Source organism: Hippocampus comes, unplaced genomic scaffold (assembly GCF_001891065.2).
Source record: "Hippocampus comes isolate QL1 unplaced genomic scaffold, H_comes_QL1_v1.1 scaffold85, whole genome shotgun sequence".
Taxonomy (NCBI): Eukaryota; Metazoa; Chordata; class Actinopteri; order Syngnathiformes; family Syngnathidae; genus Hippocampus; species Hippocampus comes.
Window position 1 is genome coordinate 920658 of NW_017805540.1, and position 19653 is coordinate 940310.

Genomic DNA, 19653 nt, shown 5'->3' on the forward strand with positions numbered 1-19653 from the left:
TGTTGTGTTGTTGTGTGTGTATGTGTTCCTGTGCGTATGTGTGAAGCACTGAATGCAGTTCTTATATTATAGGGAGGGCCAGTGGTTAGCGCGGCGACCTCACAGTGCAGAGGTCATGTTTTCGATCCCCGCTCCGGATCTTCTTGTGTGGAGTTTGCATGATCTCCCCGGGCCTCCGCGGGTTTTCTCCGGGTATTCCGGTTTCCTCCCACATTCCAAAAACATGCATGGCCGGCTAATTGAACAGTCTCAATTGTCCCTAGGTGTGAGTGTGAGCGCGGATGGTTGTTCGTCTCTGTGTGCCCAGCGATTGGCTGGCAACCGTTTCATGGTGTCCCCCGCCTACTGCCCGAAGACAGCTGGGATAGGCTCCAGCACCCCCGTGACCCTTGTAAGGATAAAGTGGATCAGAAAAAGGATGGATGTTATCGGGAGCATTAAAAAAAAAAAAAAACATGTATCCACATGGATGCGACCAGATGCATTTCTTACTCGCACACGGTGAACAAAAGGTAAACTATGCGACCACTTTTGTTGTAGTCTCAAGCCCTGTTAAACTGACAAACATCATCTAAGTGAATGGCAAAAGTGACGTCATTTGATCCAATCGAAATGACTCCGCAGATCTGTATCTGTAATTCAGTTTTGACGCTGTGAAAGTGAATTCCAGGAAGCACTTTGTTTTTTGGACGACTCACAATTTGACTCACATTACAGATAGTATGAATGAAAATTCCAAACTATTCGTAAGTTCATTACAGCAAATGATAAAGACAGTGTGATTGACAATGTTAATTTCAGTTCCTCAAACTTAACATTTAAATGTTGAACCAGCTCGCCAAACAAAATAGTTATGCGATGTTCCATCACTGCATTTTCTTGTGTCCATTTGGACACATCCCCATCTTGCAAAGTTATTTTTTCACAATTTTGTGTTTGGACACAAAAGACTGCAGTTTTTTTTTTTTTTTTTTAAGTGAGACAGATTCTCTGTGTTTTTTTTTTTTTTCTCAGCTCTTGCTTTGATCAGCAAATATGTTGCAAAAGGATGGAAAGAGGTCCATGTTGCCTATGCTGATAAAGAGAACACAGAGGAGGTCGTCAAAGTGCTTTTATATCTTGAAGTGGTGGAGAAGGTCAAGCACAGTTGCGATGAAACCGAGGTCATCAATTTGATCGAGGAGCACAAATTGGAGCGGGAGCAGCTTCTTACCGACCACCTCAAGTCCAAATTAGTGAGTGTGGTCGCATTATTCCACTGAATTGCAGAAATTAATTTTCATGGGCAGCTTTCGTGCATTGTCAATCCTCCCGTGATTCTTTCGAGGTTTGGAGGGCGCTGTTGAAGGAAATGCCGCTTCAATCCGTTCTATGGATGCTAGGAAAGATGACTGCCAGAAAGATTGTTCAACCAGGGGCTTCGGAAACCCAAGCATTGTGTGAGAGAATGCAGACGGAGGCCGCACTAAAGAAGGTATCAACCATGCACCTGCACCCCCTCCTCCCCACCCACACAAATAATGTCATGTACGTGCAACTTTATTCGATAGCCGATTACTTTTCAAGTGTGTTGTTCCCTTTAGGCAAAGCTGCACCCTTTCAGTATCCTCTTGGCTTCTGAGCACTACAAAAGAGGTCAAGGCTATCAGGGTAAAACCAAATGGGCAGCAGATGGCAGCATCCTCAAAGCCCTGGACATTGCCTTCTATAAGAGTTTCTCGGTAGGTTTGAACGAATCATCAACAACGTCCACAAGCATCAGCAATAGTTTTTTTTTTCTTTTCCAGAATATTGAGCCAGTCGGTAAAAGCTTTGTTGTGGCTGTGGATGTGAGTACATCGCTGAGCAGTGTTGTCCCGGGGACAGCACTCAGCACCGCAGTGGCTGCTGCGGTAATCACGATGGTAAGATGCTGGTTGGTGGTCGTCCAGTTTGTGTACACGTGAAACAGCTGGCAGGCCGTCACTTTTTGTTTTTGGACTTCTTTATCGGAAGTCACGTAAAAGAGTTGGTCTGTGAACATCACATGGTTTCCGACAGAATTCCTTTCACGATGTGGCTATTTACAGTCACATGAGGAGTGGCTCATTGAAAGACAGTCATCGGGGAATGTTGGAGGTGTCCGATTTTTTTATTTTTATTTTTTTTAGGTGGAGGTTAACCCTTTCCTGCACCAATAATAATAATGATAACCTGTAGCCTGATAACATGATAGGCTGTCCACTATGGTAACCGCTGTCCCTGAAAGGGTTACTATGAAATGGGTAACCGGTAGTAGACAACATAATTTATCTAAAGAAGACCGTGTTTCAATCACAAATGAACTTTGGACGCTGAAATCAGCCAAATCAGTTGATGGACATGTGGTCCAAATTCAATGAGCGTCTTTGTTTGGGTTTCATAATGAATTAATGTAACTGTAAATTGTAACTTAATCAAATGAATTAATCACATTTGTTTCTGTAGAAAAGAATATATTTTGAATTATTTATTGCCGGGCGGCCCGGTGAGCGAGTGGTTAGCACGTCGACCTCACAGTGCAGAGGTACCGGGTTCAATTCCAGCTTCGGTCTCCCTGTGTGAAGTTTACATGTTCTCCCGGGGCCTGCGTGGGTTTTCTCCGGGTACTCGGGTTTCCTCCCACATTCCAAAAACATGCATGGCAGGCTGATTGAACACTTGAAATTGTCTCTAGGTGTGAGTGTGAGCGTGGATGGTTGTTCGTCTCTGTGTGCTCTGTGATTGGCTGGCAACTGGTTCAGGGTTCCCACGCCTACTGCCCGAAGACGGCTGGGATAGGCTCCAGCACCCCCCGCGACACGTGTGAGGATAAGCGGATCGGAAAATGGATGGATGGATTATTTATTGCCTTACAGTTATTAATATTGTGATTTTGCACAGCTACTGCAGGTTGAAAGTTCAATCATTTGGTTGAAATCAGTATGTTGTTTTATCTGTTTGTGGCCACGTTGTGACACAATTGCGCTCATACACTTTTAACCTTTTTGTGTCCACTACAGGTGTTTGCGAGAACAGAGGCAGACACCCATGTACTGGCCTACTCCGAAGGCGCTTTGGAGCTATGCTCTGTGTCTGCTGACATGACTCTTGCACAAACAACCGATGAATTAGTAAAGGTAACATCCCTGAAAAGACAGAATAGCTCGTGCTCCACCAATAACATAACAGCCACGAAATCAACCAAAATCTTTTGCATCCCAGATGTTATGTTCCCTGCTGCTGACTATGTCTTTCTCTTGAGTTGTGACCTTCTTTGCACTTCTTTGCATGTTTCAGATCCCGGGAGGAAGCACAGACTGCACTCTTCCCATCGCGTGGGCCACAGACAATGGGAAAGCTGTAGATGTCTTCATCATTTTAACCAATAACCCATTGTGGACTTTCACTGCAAGCCCGGTGGAAACATTAAAGAAATATCGACAAGTATGTACTATATTTAGACATTATTATTGTTGTTGTTATATTATTCCTATGTGCATTGTTGTTGTTATTTTATTTCTATGTGCATCGTCTGCACAGACATCAGGACGCCATTCCAAGTTGGTGATGTGTGGGCTGACATCCATCGGGCACACCATGCCTGACACGGGGGACAGAGGTCTCCTGAGTATCTGCGGCTTTGACCTCGGAGCCTTTCGCATCATTCGTAACTTGGCACAGAACCTAATATGAAAGTGTTCAGCCTCTGACTGGCATCATTTGACTGCAACGTGAAGGAACGCAGTCGACAAACAGGGTCCATGTACAACAATGGGTGCTGCTTGAAAAGCTCAAATCCAATTCAAACTTTTCTCTTAGGTATTTTATTGCTGACAAATAGACGTTGACGAAGTGTCCAGCAGGCTGGACAGCAGTCTTGAATTCGAGTGTTCATTTGTTTGTCTTGCCTGAAAAGGTAATTAGGACACTACTGTGTATTATGGTGTTAAAAATTGAAGGTCCAACACTAATGTGTTTATTTACTGCTGAAATGCTGTGATACTCAAGGGCTGTCCACATGGAGACAGATGACGCTTTGTGAGCACCCACGGCTGGTGAACACAATCATATGTAATTCAATGGCTTTTGATTGTCTATCAGTGGCATCTTTTCTACTGATTGCACAATATTTCCGTGGAACCCATTGTTATGGCTTCACTCCTTGCTGATGATTCCTCACATCTACATTTCTCTCGTTATTTAATTTTTTTGTTTCAAATTTATGCCTACAGTATGCCTATTTCTATTTAGTTTTGTCATTTGCACAGTTTTCAATGTTGGCTGTTACCACTTAACACTGTCAAGCTTCTCATCTCCATACATACCCTAGAAAGCTCCATAACATTGTCCAAATGTTTTATTTTGTTAGATTTTATCTTAAGTTATTAAAGGTCAGTCACAGGTTCTCTTTCTTGGAAAGGAAAAGCACCAACATTCAGTTTGAGCATTTTTTAACAGTTCTATTTAGGGCCTGGCTATAGATCCTTTTTGTAGAATGAAATGTAACCTGTTATCAGAAATGCATTGTAAATATCCCTTTCTTGTCAAATATTTTCTAAACAAGAATATAATTGGTGCTCTTAGTTGCAATGATACGTTTTAGAGGATTTTCTTCCATGTGTCATGTTTGTGTGTGTGACTATGAATCTGAATATGTTGGAGCAAGTATGCATCACATTTGTGGTGTAATTGTAATTTATCCAGCAAAAGCAAATGGTAGTTATTTAACATCAGGATATCTCTGCTGAACCTGTTACGGAGTGTTTATATGAGAGAGTAGATATTAATACACTACCCATAAATGGGATTGGGCCGAGGGTGTTACTGAATATACTTAAATCAACAAGTTAACTGTATTAAACTGAGTAGTATGGCATTTTTCTGTCATACAGAACACTGCTTGGATATGTGACCTTCGAGTCCACCCCACGACAAATTCACACATTCACTTTTGCTACATCTACTGTATGTTTTGGTAATTACACCCACCCGGCCAAGTCACTGAAACTTGTCATCCAACACTCACTTTTAATTTGTCATTGTGTTAAGTGATGGTGAAATAAAATTTTAATATCAAGACAAACATTGAAGGTGAGGGTTTGAAACCACTAGCTAATAATAAATGATATTAAATAGTCTTACCAAATGGTTTTATGAGAACATTTTCCCAATGCTTTCAATGTACATTTGAGTAGTAGTTGACTGTTGTACCAATGTAAAAACCTAATAAATGTTCCTATTCAAATGTCTCTCCATATTTGTACAAGGTCACTTTTAGTGTGGACTACACAACGTTAGCACTTCTGCGTGTGCGTGTGCGTGTGCGTGTGTGCGTGTGTGTGTGTGTGTGTGTGTGTATATATGTATATATATATATGTACATACACACGCGCACACACTGTAGTGGATGTGCAATTAATTACACTTTGTTTTTTTCCATCCAACTTTTACTATTTTTTTCCATCCATCTATTCTCAACACCGCTTATCCTGAACAGGGTTTGATGGGGGTGCTGGAGCCGAGCTCAGCTGACTTCGGGCGAGAGGCACACTACACCCTGAACTGTTCGCCAGTCAGATGCAGGGCACATATATATATATATATATAGTAGAAAATAAAATAGAATGCCTTAAAAGTACTGTGTAATGCCGCAGCTAATGTAAGAACTTAAGTGCGTAAGTTCGTTTTGGGGTACTATCAAGAAAACCATGGAAAATCCTCGATAATTAAACTTGAAATTAACAACGAACTGAAGAGATAAGGACTGTTTTACACTTTTAGACTGTTTTCCATAACTGTACAGTACATATAAATGTATTCATTCAGGCATCCTGTGAGGCCACCTCATGTTGATAATTGGGGGCCTTCCAAACACACTTCGACACAGGCAAGTGAAGATGGCGGATGTGTTGAGTGTTCTTCGCCAGTATAATATCCAGAAAAAGGAAATCGTCGCAAAGGGAGATGAAGTTATATTTGGAGAGTTCTCCTGGCCGAAAAATGTCAAGACCAACTATATTATCTGGGGGTACGTCAGCGTTTGTTTCTTTTGCCATTGTATTTTGCAGGCCTGCAGCTTATGTATCGTTTGTGCTATGAGTAAGGTATAGCTTGATAGCAACTAGATGCTAACCTAACTCTTAAACTTCCATACTTCATATACTTTATGATAAGTTAATCGCTTTGCTTTGTATGTGTCCACGACCCAAAGGTCACTTGTAATGGCCTCTACGCGTGTATATATAGAGCGCATAACTATATTGGTTTGTCACGCAACACTAAACTTGATACGACGACGTGTTGTCAAGTACAGTGGCAGTTATTTGTGTTTATCGGGGGCGGCGGCGTGTTTTAAAGCCTCGGGTTGTAGATACTCATCTTTGTTGGTATTGAGAAAAAGCCCAATGTTTACGTGTGGGAAGACGAACTGGCCAATGATGAGTTGATTATGCAGTAGTCGTTTGTAAGTGCTTTGTACGATGCTAAAGTTGCAAAGGTGGTGCTTTGCGTAAATACAGTATTTTACTGAACCACGTCTGTGTTTTATCCCTCCAGAACCGGTAAAGAGGGCCAGCCCAAAGAATACTATACACTCGACTCTATTTTGTTCTTGCTCAACAATGTACACCTACCGCATCCGTCCTATGTGCGAAGAGCTGCAGTAAGTATTTTCAGAACACTCAACTGTATTTATAGAGCACTTAAAACAACCAACGCTGTATACGAAGTGCTGTTAATGGAGCAAAAAATAATTGATACATCAAACAACAAAACAATAAATTAATGACAAAGACAGTAGAAAGCTCAAAAAAAGTCAAACTAAAAGTCAAGTATAATGCTGAGTCAAAAGCCAAAGAATAAATCTCAGAGAGGTCAGGTGGGGCAAGGCCATTTAAAAACTTGAAAACAAATAATAGGATATTAAAAAGAACTCTAAAATGTATAGGGAGCTAGTGAAGGGATGCCAGAATAGGAGTTATGTGCTCCCTCTTACGAGTACCGGTCAAGAGGCAAGCAGCAGCATTTTGGACCAACTGGAAACGCTGGATTGAGGATTGGCTGACTCCAAAATAAAGTGTATTATAATAATCCAGCTGGGATGTGACAAAGGCATGAATTACTGATTCAAGGTGCTCTTGAGAATTGGGCCTTTAATACGGTGAAAGAAGCTGTATTTAACAACACTAATTTACCGGTCCATTTTAAAATCACTGTCCAGTTTAAGACCCAAAGTCAAGCGTGTTGGCTTAAGATAAGGAGCCAGGCGGCCCAAGTCTGCAGGATGGGATGTACAAAGGCTACTGGGACCAAAAACGATCACTTTTGTCTTCTTTTCATTGAAATTTAAGAAATGTTGTGCCACCCAGGTCTATATTTCCTCCAGATAGGATAGAAGTGGCCTCAATGAGAAAGCGTCTTTTTTACTCAGCGGTCCATAGATCTGACAGTCGTCCGCATGACAGTGGAAGGAAATACCATGCTTCCTTAAGATTGAACCCGAGCAGATACAGTGAGAACAGCAGAGGCCCCAGAATAGAGCCCTGTGGAACACAACACCACAGTGGATGCAGTTCATGCCTCGGAGTAACCAAGGCTAACACAAAATGTTTTGTCATCTAAATAGGACCTAATCCACTCAAGTGCGCTACCGCCAAAGCCCACCAGGGGCTGCAAACGAGCCAACAGAATATTGTGATCCACTGTATCAAATGCTCGAGTTAAATCCAATAAAACCAGACACACATAGTCTCCAGTGTCATTTGCCAAGAGGATGTGATCAAAAACTGGGCTGTAACAGTTCTACCTCTGTGCTATGCATCATCTTGAAACCTGACTGGAAGACCTCCAAGACATTATGTTCATCCAAGAACACTGATGGCTTTGCCTTTTTGTCACTGTTAAAGTGAAAGTTCTGTGCCATTTATTTAGTCGTCTTGATTTTCCCATTATATTTATCTGTAGATGCTAGTAACTATTGGTTGTTTAATGTATTTTATTCCTCCATGGTTTCATAGACAGAGAACATCCCTGTTGTTCGAAGGCCTGATCGAAAGGGCTTGCTTTCTTACCTTAATGGCGAGAGTTGTAAGTAGCATCCAGAATGTGACCAACTCACTTTAATGTATTCTCCTGGAAGAAGTTTTAATCGAGTCTCTCAATTATTTTTCTGTACACAGCGACGTCGACTAGTATTGACAGAAGTGCACCCATAGAAATTGGTCTGCAAAGGCCAACGCAAGGTAACTGCTCCATTTTAGTACATAGCATTTGTAGTCAGTGGCAGATTTTTGTAAAATACAGTCATATATATATATTATATATTGCATTATGTTATATTTTAACACTGATGATCTCCTGATATGCTTGAGGAAAACGGTGATAGGCAGCTGCTCTTGCTGCTTCTTAGAACTACTAGATAAAACGACCTTCTACAGTCTGTCTTATCAATGTTTTTTTCCCCCCTTTATGTACTGTCATTTAGTCCATATAATGCCATAATGGTGGGTTACTACGGCTCAACGTTTTCCTTCACTGGGCATTTCCAAGTGGTCTTAACTTTTTTCTGGCTCTTTGGCTGTTTGCTAGAAGCCTAAGGAGGAGTATGGCGTTTGGGCTGTAACTTAGGTTGTCAAAAAGAGAGAGCCCAGAAATATGCCAAGATACTGCACTGCATGCAGTGAATCACTCAAGCTCTATGTTAAAATCCTTGTCAGGTGAACTCAAGTTTTAACCAACAAAAGCACATAATCACAGTCGGCTACTATATTCTATAATGAGACTTTTCTGGATGTATTTATTTTACAAGAATTAGTACGCCAGATGCCACAAGTGAAACAAAATAGTTTTCAGAATATTTTTGCAACGCTGCAGAAAACGCAAATTTGTGAATAGTGAACCACAAATACTGAAAAAAATAATCATCAGGTTAACTATACCGTATATTTCAGATTTTTCAGAAGCTTCAGATGTACTTTTGTACTTTCAAATTCCAATTTGTACAAAGTCACGTACAAAGGGCCAAAGTTGACATTGTTTTAATTTTTCTTAGTGAAAAGAGCTGCCGATGAGGTGTCTTCAGAAGCCAAAAAACCCAGGATTGAGGTGACTATTTTGCACTAATCGAAAGCCCCTTTCACACAGAGGATGGCAGAACTGGTACATCACACACATAACAATAGAGTCTGGGTTCATCAGCCATTGCCTTGGACAAAGAAGCCACCAAGTCTGCACAATGCTGTGCATTCAGACAGTGACACAACTTTTCCTTAACGTCCTTGTTGTAAACTATCTTGCCTATTAGCCTCCATTTCTAGACACCGTTTGTAATACACACTTTGTGACTTCTAGTCATATGGCACAACTTTTGGCTTCTGTGTGTTATCTTGTTCTCACTTTCAGGATGAAGAACGGGTGCGTCTGGACAAGGAGCGATTGGCTGCTCGTTTGGAAGGCCACAAGGAGGGTATTGTACAGACCGACCAGATCAGGTAGTTTGTCCATATAGTCTGTACGCCAGGTGGGATGAATACAGTATAGTAAACAACTGCAGGTTCTCAAATTCTCTGCTTCCTGCTTCTGCAGATCACTGTCTGAGGCCATGTCGGTGGAGAAGATTGCAGCCATTAAAGCCAAGATTATGGCCAAAAAGCGGTCCACCATCAAAACGGATCTGGATGATGACATCACTGTGAAACAGAGAAGTTTTGTGGATGCCGAAGTAGATGTTACTAGAGACATTGTCAGCAGGGAGAGGGTGTGGAGGACAAGGACAACCATTCTCCAGAGCACTGGAAAGGTCAAAATCCACACAAAGTTAATAGTCCTAAATCAATTTGATGCATCTTTCCCCAAATACTTTTTTCCCCTCTCCTTTTTTTCCCTGGACATTGAAAAATATAACACATAGGTGTTACATATATCTCCAGAAATTTAGGTTAGGTCTGTTAGGTCTTGAACTCTCAATAAACGGCTTCACTTATTAGTCAGAAAAATAGGACCATCAAACCAGCAATCATGCTCTTGTGAGCCCACAGATGGCATTGTCATTCTATGGAAAATTTGCACACATGAGATAGTATAGTGCAAATGGCAAAAAAAGTAGTTGTAAGGTTGTAAAGGTTTCTAACTGCCTGTAGATGCCACAAGATGGTGGCAAAGCAACGCTTTTCTATTTGATGAAGCCCCTCCACTCACTCCAGCATATTTCCTTGCCACCAAGATGGCGTTAGTTATTCTTCTGCAGTATCTTATGTATGGCTTTGGCCTGAGTGCAAGAGCAGTGAATAGGTGAGTTTTACAACAAACGATGGGAGGACAGGTTCCCACCAAAGAAAAGAAAAATCTGCAACTATGTTTTTTCAGTTGACGAAATAAGCCTCTGCATTTGTCTGAACTTGCTATTACTCATCTGTTGCAGAACTTCTCCAAGAACATTTTTGCCATTCTTCAGTCGGTGAAAGCCAGAGAAGAAGGGCGAGCCCCAGAGCAAAGACCAGCACAGAACGCAACTCAAGTGGTAAAAACATTTGTCTCATTCTGGCCAGTGTACGTGCATAAAATGGCGGCTCTTCACCCGGCCTACCTGCCAAGCTGTGGGTGGACAAACTCTTTGTGGATGCAGTAGTATTTAAATGAACCAGAATTTAGGCTTCACAATCAGGCTTTATGGCTTACATGCGAACACTTTTTCGGAAATAGCAAGCTCAAAAAGTTCACTTGTTTGTGTCATTTCTCACTGCTGCGTCGGCAGGCACTCCACCAACCCTAATATGTGTACAGTACACTAGTCGCTACTGTAACCAGAACCTCTTTAACATTATGACGCTGTTGCTAATGACCACTGATATTTTCCAGGACCCTTCGCTAAGGAACAAGCAGCCAGTGCCGGCAGCCTACAACAGATACGATCAGGAGAGATTCAAAGGAAAAGAGGGTCAGTGCGGACCTGTGCACATTTCACTCATTGGAATCTAAAATAGTTCCAGTGAATGATGCTGTTTGTAATTGTTGGTTGTAGAAACTGAGGGGTTCAAGATTGATACCATGGGGACCTACCATGGAATGACTCTGAAATCAGTGACGGTAAGCTCTTCCAATCTAACTTGATGCAGAACACCAAAACTGTTGAAAATGTTAGTGAGGTCGTTGTTTAACGCATTCACTTTATTGGGTCAGAAAGGTTGCATGTCACCATATTTGACCTTCACTTGGTTGAAATCAGACCTAATCAACGTGGATTACCCCCACATCATAAAACCTGTCCGAAGCAGCAGCTGTTCATATCTTTGTGCGTAGTCTCATTTGCTCCAGCATGTTTTTGCATGAGCAAACGGTTCTTGTATTGTACAGGTGTCAAACTCAAGGCCAGGGGGCCAGATCTGGCCCGCCACATCGTTTGATGTGGCCCGCGAAAGCAAATCAAACATGTTGACTTCCATGATGCTTGCTAAAATTTTAACCAAAATTTTAGATTCTCATATGAAATAAATCACAGATATATATATTCAAAGCATTTTCTTCTTACCAAATTCCTCATTACAATAACTTAAACTACAGCTGAATAAACCATTATTCTTGACTTCCTTATATGGTTTCACAGTCATACCAGCCCTCCAAGGAAACCGGGAACTATAATGTGGCCCGCGACAAAAAATGAGTGACACCCCTGTTGTATTGGATTGATCGTAAATTGATTGGTCTTGACAAAAAGTTTGGTGTGCTTATTACGCGTTAAAGTGACTCCTGCGCTGGTCACGTGTGAGCTGAGTTAAATCAACTACACGATTATCAATCCCGATGACTGCCGTAATGTTGGTTTCAGCATCGGACGGGACCATGCCGGATGACGCATGCTTGCCAAGATAAAATCATTTGAGCACTCGTTCACATCACATGATTGACAGCAAATCAAAATAGTTGAGGGATACCGTTCTAATGGCAGACATATATTGTTATGCCATTCCTGTCGGCTGATGTGATATTTGATCGGATCAGACCTTCGTTTGATGAAATCGTATTGGGTCTTTTGCATCACGCCGAATGTTTCTTTAAAAATGACAACTGAATTCGAGACGAGTAGGTACTCTCTGTCCATTTTCTCAGATTTAAGGGACAAATGTCTTTTTTGTCATGCTTCCTCTTAGGTTGAATTGATTTGAGCTTTATCTCAAACAGTCAAAATACATTTATTAAAAAAAAAAAAAACACAAAAAATAAAGACGTTACAAAATATGGCTTAGTCCACATAGAAATACAAATTAAGTTTGAGAAGGGGCAGAAGCAAGCAAAATCTGATCTTGCCCTGCCCCTCCTAACGATTCAAGTCATCACCTCCCAAAAACTTGAGTCATTGTGTGTGTAAATGTGTGCCTACGTGTCCCCCCCCCATTTTCTTTTTCACATTGCATTGTATCTTAATATGTCAAATTTGTCTTGCAAACCTAAAAATAATGCACTACACACATCTGTTTAGCAATTAAAAAAAATCATCTTAGTGATATGAAAGTAAGAAGAGTTATTACTGGATTTAGCTGGAATAGTTTAAAGAGGTTGCACATTTTGTCTTGTCGCTAAGCATCATACTCCAGTATTGAATTATTTCCCAGGGCTGAAAGCCATGGGACGTTAACAGACGATAGTAGTCGCATCCTTTGAACGGCACCCGCCAGTGGTTGAACAGAAAATGACTGGGTGGGTCGATGGGCTCCAAGCCAAGCTTGGCCACACACAGTGCCACATGCACATCCTCAAGGTGCAGCTGGCGCACACTCGGAGATGTTGTGTAAATTTTCAGAGCCAAGTCTCCGGAGAGCACGTAGCCCGTCCCAGAACAGAAGGTGGGATACATCACATTTGGGTACTCCTGTTCGGAAACATACCACTTGCTCTTTCTGTCCCGGATGGGTGCATTATTGCGAATGACTCTTCCGGTAAAATAGTTCGTCTTGGGCTTTAGCTCTGGTCTGAGCAGCTTCCGAATCAGGTTCTCTGTGTTGATAAACATGTCACTGTCCGTCTTCATGACGTAGCTGGCCCGTGAGCAGTACCGTGCCACCCAGTGGAGGCCCATCAAGGTCTTTAGGGTCAGGTTGTTGTACGAATCCAAGAAGTCCTGCTGAATTATGTCATGATATTTCCGACTTTCTTCCTGGAGCATCTGTTGCTGGCGGCTTACTGCCTCACCCTCGTCTTTTCCCAGCAGAAAGATTCGGACGACTGGCACGCCTCGGATCAAATGCTCATTCCCCCAGGTCTGTCGTATCGCGTCTCTTGCTTCCACCTGCAAGGCCTCTGTGGCTATTATGAACACCAAAAATGGCGCTGTAAGATTCTGTCGACATTTGACCGGTTCGTTGATGATGTAAGGGAAAAGGCCCTGGATTTCGGTGTCATTCAAGTGTCCCACCTCGCTTTGGTTGGTCGTGGCGAGCTTAGGTGTTTCCAAAGCTGTGCCACTCTCAAAGGAGGTCCAGAGTGTCGTCCAGATAGAAATGCTTGTGTTCATGATTGATTTGTCTGTTTGAAGTCCTTCAACTTTGGACGGCCCTGAATTGCCTGCTGTGATATTTGGCCAAATGTGACGCAGCAGAAAGATCAGCAGAGCTACCAGTAAGAGGCAAAAGGCCTGTTTGGCCGACTGAGTCCAACAGTGGCGTCTTTTCAACTGCATGGCTCTGGCTTAATCGCTCTTGAAAGTCATCTAATTGTTTTGTAATGGCATAGTCAAGGGATTGTCATCCTTTGTCATGCGATTCCCAACCGCAAGTTAATGGTGAAGATCTGGTGATAGATAACCTAGGAGACAAAGAAGAGAATGGAATTTATTGAAGGCCTTTGGCTGACACGGCGCAGACACGTTTAATTCTCAGTGTACACAAAGTGCCTTATTTCTGAATCGCCATCTTTTGACCATCAATACAAACGTCATACAAAAAGAAAAAAAACAATACCTGGCAGCCGTCACAGTCGAAGTCACAAGTCTGTGTGCCAAAGCGGCGTGTGCCTCATTCAGCTATTTATTGACGATGTTGTTTTTTTTTTTCCTTGTACTTTGCAACATTAAGCAAACGCTCAAATAACAGAATGCCTCAAAACTTTGCATCAGGATAGGCCAAAGATTAGTCCCGCTGCAGAATACCCGTTTTGACTTTTAGTTACCTGGAGGTTACATTTTGCTTGAATTTTCAGCACCTAATCTATGAACCTTGATATCACATTGTTTTTCAGGAAGGGGCTTCTGCTCGGAAGGCTCAGACCCCTGCACTACAGCCTGTACCACGCCCAGGTGAGTTCAACAGCCTGCTGCTCATGGTAAAGCCTATCTGTTCCTTTTTGTTTTCTTTTCTCATATGTGTCACATTTCAGACTCGGCCAGTCTGGTATTTCAAGCCAATGTTGTAAACGTAACAGTGATGAATAGACAGTGTTACAGTTGTCCAGAAGTACCATATTTTCCATACTATAAAGTACTTTGGACTATAACGTGAACGTTCAATGAATGGCCTATTTTAAAAAACTGTTTTCATAAATAGGGCAGACCGCACTATAAGACGCATAGAATAGAAGCTACAATAAAGGCTGCTGTTATGCTATACATCCACTAGATGGAGCTTCGCTAAAGGCAATACAATACAATACAGCTTTATTTATATAGAGCTTTCACAACCGCTGAAGCTATAACAAAGGGCTTTACAGAATATTTAAAATACTACATTCGAGAAATCAAAATATTGATCCACTTATAAGGCACGGCCAGATTATAAAGCGCACTGTCGGCTTTTGAGACAATGGAATGCTTTTAAGTGCGCCGTATAGTGTGGAAAATATGGCATTTTGACAGTGAGAACTGTTCGTTGTTTTTGCTTTGATGTCACCATGGTGGATTTGATTTTTGAGTTTTGATGTAAAGTGGAAACATTTGGCAATAATTTAATAGATTTCAGGAAAACAAAATAGCCTGTATCATGCAGAGATGATTGTATTGAAGGGCTCAGTGTTTGTAAATATCACCATGATTTTTAGTGCTTTTCAATGTCCACTACCAGATCTTGATGCCCTGAAATAGATTCTCAAATCAAGCTATGGATACTTTTGATACTTCAATCATTTGAACGGTAATGCGCAGTTTATAATTAACAGGCACACAGTGGAAAGTGCCAAATTATTGAGATGTTGTCCAATTCGTACATGCTGGGTGGGAACTACTTTTTCTTCTGCGAGGGTAAGTGACGAATGCGTAAGGGCCGCGACACACCATCATCCATCTGTTTCTGTGTGTCTTCTAGTTTCACAAGCCAGACCGCCACCGAATCAGAAAAAAGGTAAGATGAAACTTGACGTTTGTAATGATTAATTTTTGTTCAAGCATGAACATGCATTGCATGGTATTGTATTTCTGTTGTTGATAAATGATCATTGCTGTGACTTAAAGGGGTATCAGTGTCGACAAAAAAAAAAAAAATTCAAAACACGACCAAATATGATGCAGCAGCGTCTTTCTGTCAGAGCTGTTCAATTTATAGAACAGTTTTGGATATATTAGTTGCAGAGAAGTGAAAATTCTATGTGTGAGCATAAGGGTACAATGATTCATCAGTGTGCTAGAGTTTGTGCTTATGTATCGATACATACATGCTGTGGGCATATATCGGATGACATGACAATGGCATTCTCCCGACAGGCTCGCGCACGCCCATTATCATCATCCCGGCCGCCACCACCTCACTCATCACAATGCTAAATGCTAAGGATCTGCTGCAGGATCTCAAGTACGTTGCGCCGTCACGATTAGTAGGTTTCAGTGAGGTATGAGGGGGTAGGTGAGGCGGCCGGGAATCAGTTGTCATCTTTGCCTCCCACCAGGCTTGTCACCTCTGATGAGAAGAAGAAGCAAGGCATCCAGCGCGACAATGAGGTTCTTCTCCAGAGGCGCAAAGACCAGATCCAACCCGGTGGCAACACGCTCTCCGTCACCGTCCCCTACAGAGTTATCGACCAACCTCTCAAACTAGCACCGCAGGACTGGTAAATTGTCAGAATATTTTTCTAAATAATTAATGAAGCCATCATGTGTTCATCGTATTTATTCATGGAATTTGTGTTGACACAAAGAAATCCTGAACATCGGATATTGTCAACTTGGACAACGTGCAGTGGGCACCATGCAGTCCATGTGCACTGAATCTTTTGGGGTTGAACGGACTAATTGACGTATTGAGTTCGATGAATTGCCAAACAAATTGTGGCACGAACAACACGGACGCCTCACTGAAATCAACAGGTGGCAGCTTCGCGGAGCTAACTAGTAGAAGTACCTCAAGCGCGGGGCAGTATTTGACTAAAAATGAGCAAAATCTGTGTATCGCTGGGTGATTATTTTTTTTTTTTCATTCAAGTGCCTTCATATGCTGGCACTGTTTTTAGGAAAGGACAAACAGAAATAGTGGAAGTAGAATTTAATACTATATATTGATATATAAGAACGCCCCCGCGCCCCTCCTTTAATGGGAACTTCAAGACCAACGGTGGTTTCGTTTGCTGAGTCCTTTTCCTCTGCTTTACAGGGACCGAGTGGTGGCTGTGTTTGTGCAGGGTCCTGCCTGGCAGTTTAAGGGCTGGCCCTGGCTTCTGCCTGATGGCTCCCCCGTCGACATTTTTGCCAAGAGTAAGTGATTTGCCATCTCGGTAGCTGCAAGGAAAGCGGAAGCCGCCCATCCTCAAACTCAATTATGAACGCGTTGCCTTCAGTTCGAGCCTTTCATCTGAAGTATGATGAGGCTAAGACGGACCTCAACGTGCAGAAGTGGGACGTGACGGTCCTGGAGCTAAGCCGCCACCGGCGCCATCTGGACCGACCTGTCTTCCTGCGCTTTTGGGAGACCCTGGACAGGTACGAAGCATTTGTCATGCCTCGCCTTTTGTGTAGATGATAATTAGCTGTTGACCGATCAAAAAGGTGCAGGCTGCATCGTATTTGAAGAAAAATTGTTGTATCCTTCACAAAAGTGCACATGGGGACCAGGGTTCTAATTATTTTAGGATTTTTCATTCTATTTATTTTGGGTTGACTTTTTTTTTCCTCAGTTGATTTGAATAGTTTTTAAACGCAAGTTTGCTGTTTTTTTTTTTTTTAATTATTTTTTTAATGCTTTGGTTTACTTCAGTTTTTATTAGTTTTAGTATTAGTTTTTTTTAACCTTAGGAGTATTGGTCGATCACAAGATAGCAAATCAAAAAGGGCCACGATGTGTTGTATCATAAATTGAAGTAAAATTCTCCAACAGCTGACCTTCCTTCTGTTGCAACTAGGGGTGTAACAAAAAAACGGTTTCAGCCGGAAAAACGTTTTTTGATTTCAAAGAGCGAGTGAATCGAATCGTTACACTATGAAATATCTCAAGATACGTCTCAAATTGTCTTTCTATTTGAGAGATGGGGTAATGGTACATTTCCATGACTAACGGGTTAATTCCAATTTATGTAAAATGCCGACAAAAAAGTCATTAGATCGGCCTCTTGAATTGAGCCGTACAATATTGGAATTCAATCGGAATCCCACTGAGTCAAATCGAATTGTCCCACTTTCGAATTGAACAGTTTCGCACCCCACATCTTAAAACCCCCTATCGAATCTTCCTTTGTGGCGAGATGGCCATCCGTAGTAGCCATGGATGTACAGCAATACCGAAATGAATACATTTAAAGTAAACCCTGACAGCTCACGCTTAATATCAATTGACACAGACGGAAACAAAATGTCCTTTGTTGGCTCTACTTTTAATTTTTATTACATTAATGGTCATGTTTTTTCAGTTTTAATTATTTCATTAGTTCTAGTTACCTAAAATAACCTTGATGAGGACTGATACACCCAAAAAAAAAACCAAACCTTCTATTCCTCCCTACCTTAGCTTTAAGCCCATTAAAAAATTCTATGATATCGAAATATCACAAATTTTTGTCAGCAGTTAACCTGAAGACACAAACTCACATGCGTTTTTTTTTTTTTTTCCTTGTTTCTTTGTCCTCCAGATACATGGTGAAACACAAATCTCACCTCAGGTTTTAAACACGGATCGCAACGGCCAAAACCCGGGAATCCCGATCAAACCTTCCGGCCCTGTTAGGCTATTCTGCTCGGCTTCTCTCTACCCGTGTTGAGCGGCCATTCCATATTCCAACGTGATGTTCCTAGGATGGGAATAGTGGAGCCGCCGGAGGACTCCCTGACAACTTGTAATGCAAATCTTCACAAAGAGGAGATTTAGCTGGTAGGGGCGGTGTTGGAAATCTTTTTTTTTTTTTTTAATGTTCCAACATGGGCAAACCTACAACTCTAACTCTTTTCTATCAAAAAGATGCCGCATTTTGAAATGGATCAGCAAAAGAGAAAAAAAACGACATTTAAGCAGCAAGTTTGGTCTCAGTGAAGACGAACTGTGTGACTCAACCATTTGGCGAAATCACTGTTGCCAAGTGAGTTTGCGAGTTTGCGTTGCGGTTTGATGTATATACATGATAAAATCCTACGGAGCCAAAGCGCTTTGGAGAAGAGATGAACGGATTTAATACTTTAGAAGGCTTTTGTCGGCTTTGTTTTGGACACGTTGTTTTTGAAATACTCGGCCGTACAATGACTCTGTTTCAAACTTCAATTTCTTTCGTTGATGTCATGATAGAGCCAAGGGACATTGGGTTTCTGAAGTGAGAAGACAATAAAGCCTTTAAGAAATATACCGGTGTGATGCTGTTTGTTTTTGAACCGTGTCGTATTTACAAAGGGTCGATCCAGCAGCCATCAGCTTTAATTCAAGTTTCTCTAAAAGTGTCTTGATGTCAACTGATTAATTTTGAGTTCCAAATGAAACGCATCAACTGCAATCACAAATTCAAACACAGAACGATCAAATATGAAAGTCTGATTATTTTGTTCTGTCATTCCACTATTCCAAAGTTGGGCTCTTAGGCTGTCATATGAGCTGAAATACATTACGTGCCACCAGAAACTGAATCTGAATCATTTATATTTGGATTTGAATCGGCAAACTTGAATAAGTGCATTGGAAAACTGAATTTGAATTCCATAAATTGAATTAGCGTTGTTAAATTTGAATCTTTAGTTTAAACTCAACTCAACTGTATTTATAGAGCACTTTCAAACAGCCATCGCTGCATACAAAGTGCTGCACATGGAGCAATTCAACATATACAACAAAGAGTAAAGCAAATCGGTAATAAAGATGGTAGAAAGCACCGAACAGCAAAACCAAGAGCAAATCTAAGTCATGCTGAGTCAAATGCCAAAGAATACAAGTGAGTTTTGAGGCGGGTTTTGAAGATGGGCAGCGAGGAGGCTTGCCGAATGTTCAGTGGGAGGTCATTCCAGAGAGAGGGACCAGCAACAGAAAAGGCTTGATCCCCTCTGAGCCTCCGTTTAGTTCTTGGTACTTCTAATAATGTCTGGTCCGCAGACCTGAGGCGCCGGGCAGGTGTGTAGGGGCGGATGAGCTAAGAGAGGTAAGGTGGCGCGAGGTCATTTAGAGATTTGAAAACAAATAAGAGGATCTTGAAAATAACTCTAAAATGTATGGGGAGCCAGTGAAGGGACGCCAGAGTAGGAGTTATGTGCTCCCTCTTACGAGTACCAGTCAAGAG

At 41.7% G+C, this 19653-nt stretch overlaps 3 protein-coding genes across 6 annotated transcripts in view; 2 read left to right on the plus strand and 1 right to left on the minus strand.

The window, feature by feature from the left end:
• Positions 1-4853, plus strand: part of ro60 (Ro60, Y RNA binding protein) — a 7229-nt gene extending 2376 nt beyond the window's left edge. For all 3 annotated transcript variants that reach the window (XM_019879168.1, XM_019879170.1, XM_019879169.1), the window contains 7 exons: positions 1015-1235; positions 1328-1474; positions 1584-1721; positions 1788-1904; positions 3021-3137; positions 3298-3444; positions 3541-4853. In XM_019879168.1, coding sequence (XP_019734727.1) covers positions 1015-1235; positions 1328-1474; positions 1584-1721; positions 1788-1904; positions 3021-3137; positions 3298-3444; positions 3541-3693 — 1040 coding nt within the window. In that variant the 3' untranslated portion in view covers positions 3694-4853. The remainder of the gene's footprint in view (positions 1-1014; positions 1236-1327; positions 1475-1583; positions 1722-1787; positions 1905-3020; positions 3138-3297; positions 3445-3540) is intronic.
• A 1006-nt stretch (positions 4854-5859) lies between these two features.
• cdc73 (cell division cycle 73, Paf1/RNA polymerase II complex component, homolog (S. cerevisiae)) lies at positions 5860-18731 on the plus strand. Its single transcript, XM_019879156.1, has 17 exons — positions 5860-6028; positions 6556-6661; positions 8016-8085; positions 8178-8240; positions 9050-9102; positions 9400-9488; positions 9583-9796; positions 10418-10516; positions 10855-10933; positions 11018-11082; positions 14227-14284; positions 15285-15320; positions 15680-15767; positions 15862-16023; positions 16563-16663; positions 16747-16888; positions 18031-18731. Exons 1-17 carry the CDS (start codon positions 5898-5900, stop codon positions 18065-18067), a joined length of 1593 nt encoding a protein of 530 aa, XP_019734715.1. The 5' UTR covers positions 5860-5897; the 3' UTR covers positions 18068-18731.
• Positions 11090-19653, minus strand: part of LOC109521341 (beta-1,3-galactosyltransferase 2) — a 15883-nt gene continuing 7319 nt past the window's right edge. Inside the window, exons 1-2 of one of the 2 annotated variants that reach the window (XM_019879160.1) lie at positions 13950-14097; positions 11090-13794 (exon numbers count right to left, since the gene is read on the minus strand). In XM_019879160.1, coding sequence (XP_019734719.1) covers positions 12527-13669 — 1143 coding nt within the window. In that variant the 5' untranslated portion in view covers positions 13670-13794; positions 13950-14097 and the 3' untranslated portion in view covers positions 11090-12526. Of the gene's footprint in view, positions 13795-13949; positions 14098-19653 lie in introns of those variants that run through there. The other variant, XM_019879159.1, reaches the window with a different exon arrangement.

Bases quoted from the DNA above. Each gene is read 5' to 3' on its own strand.
- cdc73 (XM_019879156.1), top strand. From the start codon at position 5,898: ATGGCGGATGTGTTGAGTGTTCTTCGCCAGTATAATATCCAGAAAAAG. The intron at 8,241-9,049 runs GTAACTGCTCCA...AATTTTTCTTAG, and splicing joins TCTGCAAAGGCCAACGCAAG to TGAAAAGAGCTGCCGATGAG. The intron at 14,285-15,284 runs GTGAGTTCAACA...TGTGTCTTCTAG, and splicing joins ACAGCCTGTACCACGCCCAG to TTTCACAAGCCAGACCGCCA.